The sequence below is a fragment of the Arvicanthis niloticus genome, chromosome 30 (genome assembly GCF_011762505.2).
Source record: "Arvicanthis niloticus isolate mArvNil1 chromosome 30, mArvNil1.pat.X, whole genome shotgun sequence".
Taxonomy (NCBI): domain Eukaryota; kingdom Metazoa; phylum Chordata; class Mammalia; order Rodentia; family Muridae; genus Arvicanthis; species Arvicanthis niloticus.
In genome coordinates this window covers 1,018,882-1,025,782 of record NC_133438.1, presented here as the reverse complement: position 1 = coordinate 1,025,782, position 6,901 = coordinate 1,018,882, and the positions used below count along the sequence as shown (strand labels likewise).

The 6,901-nt window shown below is 38.4% G+C and overlaps 1 protein-coding gene and 1 pseudogene across 1 annotated transcript; both read left to right on the top strand.

Annotated features, from left to right (window-relative positions):
• The first annotated feature begins 3,390 nt into the window (after positions 1-3,390).
• LOC143440624 (proteasome subunit alpha type-1 pseudogene) lies at positions 3,391-4,274 on the top strand (annotated as a pseudogene).
• A 636-nt stretch (positions 4,275-4,910) lies between these two features.
• LOC143440543 (vomeronasal type-1 receptor 4-like) lies at positions 4,911-5,882 on the top strand. Its single transcript, XM_076927386.1, has one exon. It carries the CDS (start codon positions 4,911-4,913, stop codon positions 5,880-5,882), a length of 972 nt encoding a protein of 323 aa, XP_076783501.1.
• Positions 5,883-6,901: the final 1,019 nt, after the last annotated feature.

Sequence of the window (6,901 nt, the reverse complement as noted above, 5' to 3'; positions counted from 1 at the left end):
CTTGCCTTTTGCCATCTGTATCTCCTTAGTGCTACCTGCCCTGTTCCTGACTGTAGCCTGTCTTTCCTATTATCTTGGTTGTACCAGAATTTTGTGGGGTGGGTGTAACTACTGGGGTAAATGCTGGGGCCCAAAATGTGCTCAGTGCTCAAGAGTAGACAGGATGCTGCCCAGGTTAGAGCTCTGGGAGCCCTGTTTTTTCTGGGTTCTTAGAGATTGGGGCCAGAGCTGCCACCCAAGATCTGCTCAGTGCTCTGGCCCAGACCAAAGGGAACCAGTGTTCCGGGCTGGGAGTGACTTCCTTGGTCATTGTGGGTCCGAGCTACTCCCTGTTTGGGGTGGGCCTTCCTGTCTGCTTTCCTAAGATACTGCTTAGAGCACCTGGGATCCCTGCTTCCTCTGGGTTCTTAGAGATTGGGGGCAGAGCTGTAGTCTTGGACCTGCTCAGTTCCTGAGCCCAGACCAGAAGGAGGTGATTCTTGATCTTAAAGCATAAACCATTGGTGTTCCATTTTACTGTATATTGCTGGTTTATTATATATCACTTTTACTATGTCTAGGTATGGACCTTGAATTTATGATCTTCCCAAGACTTTTCACATGATGAGATATTAGATTTTTGTCAAATGATTTTTCAGCCTCTAATAAAATGATCATGTGATTTTTTCTTTGAGTTTGTTTATGTAGTGGATTATGTTAATGAATTTCCATATATTGAATCATTCCTGCATCCATAGGATGAAGCCTACTTGATTGTGGTGAATTATTGTTAAGGTTGAAGCTACCATGTTCACATAGCTCCCCTGAGCTCAGCACAAAAAGAGAGGACTCCTTTTTCCTGCAAGGCTTCCTCTTTTCTATCTTACTAGGGATCCCAACACCACAGTCTACCTGAGGAACATCCCATAATCCTTGGGAAAGTTACTAGTTCAACCTCCTAGAAAGCCTCTCCATGAAAATAAGGTATCACCAGAACCTGGGAATAAAGGGACCCACCACATCCATCCACTTCTCCTTTTTTGCTGTCTTGTCTGTATTCATGTCTTGAGTAGTTGAACACCACTATTGGATATTCATGGTTGTCACTGCCTTGTCATAACAAGTAGACAGTGTTTCATGATATTGTTCCTTTGGAACTTTGAAATCATTGCTCTTTCCTTGCAATGTTCTTGGGTCTCAAAAAAAGATATAATAGATGTCATGATTAGGTATCCAGACTTAATGGCCAGTTATTCCAAGCACTTTGAACACTTATGAGTCTCCATATTAAATATCGACCTCTGATAAGAAGTTTTTGTGATCTGGGATGAACTAAGACTTGTCTGTGGGTATAAGCATAATATTTGGATGGCAGATTGACTAGTGTGTGGTTTGCAAAACTGAGAAATCTTAGAGTCCAACTATATTGTTGAGCCAAGATGTAATACCATGACTAATCCATGCACTATGTGGTCAAAATAACTCCAAGTATGCTATCGTATTCTCTATGGAATCCTAAAACACACCTTAAGAGCAGAAGGCACAGTGGTCTCCACTGGAAGACTTTGAGTGTTCTCTGTAGCCCTTCTTGGAGTTTAGCTTTTGTTTTAACAGTTGTGATAATTCCCACCACTGTCTTAAAACTTTTAATGACTTCCTCAGTCCTCAAGTTCACTTTCTGATATGGTAAGTACTGGGAAAATGCACAGCTTCAGAAATAGATTTTACACTTAGTATGTTAAAGTTATCTGGGAGAGTGACTTTTTTCCTCTGGGTACATCTAAGTAATGTTCAGTAAACAAGTTCATTGTCACCATGGGTGAAAAGTTGTTCATGTCCAATGGGAGGAAGGGTCCTGTCACCAGGCCTTGATTTAGCCAGGCCTCCTGGTAGGCAGCCTTTCCAAGACTCATCCTATCCATGGGATTCACACTGCCCTCAGAGCTCCCAGTGCTCAGTGCTCAGAACCAGGGGAAGGTATAATGAGCTTCACACTGATCCTCTTCCCCAGTCTACTCTGTCTTAGACTTTGGATGTATTTTCCTTCAGATTTCTTTTACTCCTATTTTTCTTTCCTGAAAACTAAATTGTATCTTTTGTTTTCTTACCAATCTTTGTCTTTAGTTCATAATATTTTCATTATTTTTCTACTTTTATTTGCTTATTTATCTATTCATTTGTTTCTGTTTAAGTTATCTCCCCATGCCCTTTACCCTTCTATTTCCACCTAAACTATCTATAGTTTCATTAGAGTTAAATCTCATATAGCACACACAGTGTAGTAAAGTTTACATTTCTAATTTCCTTTGGGCACTGAAGCTACGTGCTCATTAGCATTTACACTTTACCCATCAATTACCTCTGATGTATTTGTATCTTTGTTAAAATATGGACATACTAACAGGTCACCAGAATGTAATGTTTTGGTGATGATTTATGACATATTTGAAATGTAATAGAAAACATTATACATTTAGTGTATTCAGTCTAATTTTGTGTTTGTTGTTGTTGATTCATTGATGCTTTATGAGACCTTATTGACAAATACATATCTTATCTGTATATTGTACTATGAATTTGATTATATGAGCAAGCATGACTTTCATGAAATTTGCCAATAATTCTCTACTGTATTACTCTGCTACTTCCATTTCTCACATATAGCTAAAAAATTGGTGTTTGAATTTCTCCTCCAGATTCCATATTTGATGATATATGTCATGTTTATCTGTTTGAGAATGCTTTATTTCACATAACACGATGATCTGAGATTCTCTTCATTTCTTTACAAATAATGAAAGAGTGACAGGAAAATAAATTTTTCTGAGAATGTGCTCAACATTGGGCTATGTATTGCATTAACCAGCTCTTTGTGTTCTGAATCACAGAAGCTCTACATAGGGAGTGAGCCCCCCAAATGACCCAAGGGTTGGGCTAAGAAACAAATCCCAATTGAAAAATCTTCCTTTGAAAATTGTTTTTTAATTTAATCTTTTCTTTTTATGTGTACAATATTTGGCTTGCATGTATATATGTAAAGTGTGTGAGCATGTACGTTTGTTATGTGTGTGCATGTCTGGTGCCACAGAGGCAGGAAGAAGGTATCAGATCCCCTGGAAATGAATGTACAGTGTTAAGCTTCCAAGTGAGCGCTATATTCTGCTTTGTTCCTGGAAGAGCAGCTGGTGCTCTTTGCCACTGAATGAGCCCTTATTTCTGTTGTGAATTTAAAGTTAAATAGCTTGGGTGAGTTTAAGAGTGCAACTGAACCTCCAAAAGTGTTCATACATGTATGTTACTGTCTACTTTGGAAAGATTAGAACTTTCAAATGGAGTTTTAAATATATACAGTGTGAAATTGGAGCTGTGTTCTTGTGTCTGCTGCTGTGTCTGGTTGTGATTGCATGGCAGATGTTTCTCAACAGGCATGATGTGATGTCACTGATTGGATCCAATGGGGCAGGATTCATCAAATTGAATCTGCAATAGAAGCTGTTAAGCAAGGTTCAGCAACAGCTAGTACGAAGTCAAAAACACATACAGTATTGGTTGCACTGAAGAGGACACAGTCAGAGCTTGTTCTCACCAGAAGAAAATTCTCCATGTTGATAATCATATTGGTATCTCAATTGCAGGTCTAACTGCTGATGCCAGACTGTTATGTAACTTTATATGCCAGGAGTGTCTGGATTCCAGATTTATATTTGACAGACCACTTCCTGCATCTCGCTTTTTTCTCTAACTGAAGCAAGACCCAGATCCCAACACACTGATATGGCCAAAGATCATATAGTGTTGGGCTGCTTATTGCTGGTTATGATGATATGGGTCCTCACGTTTTCCAAACATGTCCATTTGCTATCTATTTTAACTGCAGAGCTATGTCTATCAGAGCCTGTTCTTAATCAGCTCATACCTACATGGAGAGACTTATGTCTGAATTTATGGAGTACAATTTGGATGAACTGGTTAAACATGGTCAGAATGCCTTAAGAGAAACACTCCCTGTAGAGCAGGACCTGACCACAAAGAATGTTTCCATTGGAATTGTTGGTAAATTGTTGGAATTTACAATCTATGAGGATGATGTGTCTCCATTCCTGGATGTTCTTGAAGAAAGACCACAGAGAAAAGCACAGCCTTCACAGTCGGCAGAAAAAGATGAGGAAACAATGGAACAGTAAGTGCTAAAGGGTATAAAGACTTGAGGATACAGGGACATATACTGGTGACAATCATCTGTATTTTAAACCAACAGCTGCAGAGTATTGTGTGGTATGTTTTAGAAATCAGTCCAGATGTTAGGTTTCTCTAACCAAATTCACTGAAACCTTTAAATGGGGCCCATTTTCATTGAAAAGGTCTACATAATCATTTCCTAGGAAGTATAGGTATCTATACCAATGTTTTTATATAAAGAAAGTAAGTGTCTTTGCAGTTTTAAAGATCACTGTGAAATAAAATTGTTCAACATGAAAATATATATTTATATGCAATGTGGCCTGGAGAGATGGCTCAGAAGTTAAGAGCACTGGCTGTTCTTCCAAACATCTTGATTTCAATCCCCAGCAACCTCTTAGTTGCTCACAACCATCTGCAATGGAATTGGATGCCCTTTTCTGGTGTGTCTGAAGATAGCTACAGTGTATTCATATATATATATATATATATATATATATATATATATATATATATATGACAAAAATACTTTTTAAAAATTATACACTGTGATCTACTGAATAAAAACTCTTTATAATATTCAAGTTTGCCTTTCAGGTCATTAACATTCTGCTTCTTAATATAACAGCACTCAAAAGATTTTTGCTTTGAGTCTATCTGCTTCAATACTTTCTATCATTTCCCAAAACATGTATGTATGTAAGTAGCTTTATACTTCAACCTGATTCATTTTCACTGAAGGCCTGACTGAGATGATGTTTACAAGCAACACCCTCTTGGGAATTTTCTTCATATCCCAGCTCTGTGTAGGTGTCATAGGGAACTCATTGCTCTTCATGTTGTATGTGTACAAATTCTTGGTCAAAGCTAGCTTTAGCCGACCTATTGATCCCATTTTCCTGCACCTGATGATAGTCAATATGTTGGCAATCTTATTCGCATTGATACCATATATCACGTCATCCTTCGGAGTACACAGTTTTCTGGATGATGCTGGCTGTAAGGCTGTTGCATATATCTACAGAGTTACCCGGGCTATGTCCATCTCAACCACGTCTATTCTAAGTGCGTTCCAAGCCATCACCATCACTCCCAGTAATTCTACATGGGCAGGGCTTAAGCCTAAACTCTGGACATGGACTTTTTGGTCTTTCCTGTTTTCCTGGTTCATCAATTTGGTCATATATGTGCAACTCTTTGAGACCTTGATAGCGAAAACCAACTACACTGATGTTGATTATGGATATTCTCATGTTTACTGTGGAAGTCTTCCACTCAAGTACACCATTCCAGGATTATTCCTGAGCATTATCATAATAAGAGACTTGCTCTTTCTGGCCCTTATCATGTGGACCAGCTTCTACATGGTGACACTTCTCTACCAGCACCACAAGAGAACCCAGCATCTCCACAACCCAAGCCTCTCCTCCCAGCGGTCTCCTGAACACAAAGCCACGCACACAATCCTGTTGCTTGTGAACTGCTTTGTGTTCTTTTATTTGTTGAACAACTTCTTTACCATTTATGATAGCTTTTGTACACGTGAAAGATTGCCAGGCTTGGGGGCAATTATTGCAATCTCAGCAACATTTTACCCCACTCTCTGCCCATTTATACTGATGAACAGTAATAAAATTCTTTCACAGTATATGTCTTCCCTTCCTGTTTTTAAAGAACCATTAGTAAGCAATGTCATTCCCAGGTGTTCTCATGAACAAATCTAGAGATTTTTGGATATGTTTGAATTTCTATGGCTCTTGAGACCTTTGTATGGTCCCAATTAGCATTCTCACTAGTTGTACATTTTCCAGTTTTAAATTTTAATATTTTGGATCAATAAAAACACATCCATGCCACTTCAACAATTTTCATATTAATTGTCCCTTGAAATTATAATACTTTGAAGCTTGTAAAATAAAAACTGGACTTGTTAATCTCCACATAAGTGCCATCATAAACACACACACACACTCACACACACACACACACACACACACACACACACACACACACACACACACACATTTGCTACACTTTATCATACCATGTACCTACACACACAAAGATAAATAGATCGGTAGATAGATAATAGATAAATAGATGATAGATTTTTTTCAAAGATTGTTTTCTATTTTGACACTTTGAAAAGTTTTTCTTTCCCTTTTATTTTGTTTTGTTTTGCGTTGTGTTTTGAGACAGAGTCTCTGTAGGTACTCCTATCTTCTTTATGGAACTCAGAACTTTATAACTTTATGGCTAGCCTTGAATTCAAGAGATATGACTGCCTCTGCCTCCTGATTGCTGAGCACGAAGACGTGTCCTACCACATGATAACATTTTATAAAAGGTTTTATGCTATTCTGTTATGTTTTTCTCTTAAATTTGTATTTAATAGACTCAAAATATTTGTATATTGGATAATTTTTTTTTAAAATAGTATTTTTTTTTGCTCAAAGCACTGGCCTTTTTTATTGGATACTTTATTTATATTTCAGATGTGATACCCTTTCCCCATTTCTCCACCACACAAAACCCCTTATCCCTTTCCCACTCCTCCTGCTTCTATGAGGATATGCCACCACCCACAGCCCCACTCCCACCTCGCTACCCACAAATTCCCACACACTAGGGATCCAGCCTTTATGGGACCAAGGATCTCCTTTCCCACCTATACCTGACAGAACCATCCTCCAAACATATGGAGATGGATTCATGGGTCCCTCCCTATGTGCTCCCAGGCTGG

Excerpts from the sequence above, each read along its gene's own strand:
- LOC143440543 (XM_076927386.1), top strand. The coding sequence starts at position 4,911 with ATGATGTTTACAAGCAACACCCTCTTGGGAATTTTCTTCATATCCCAG.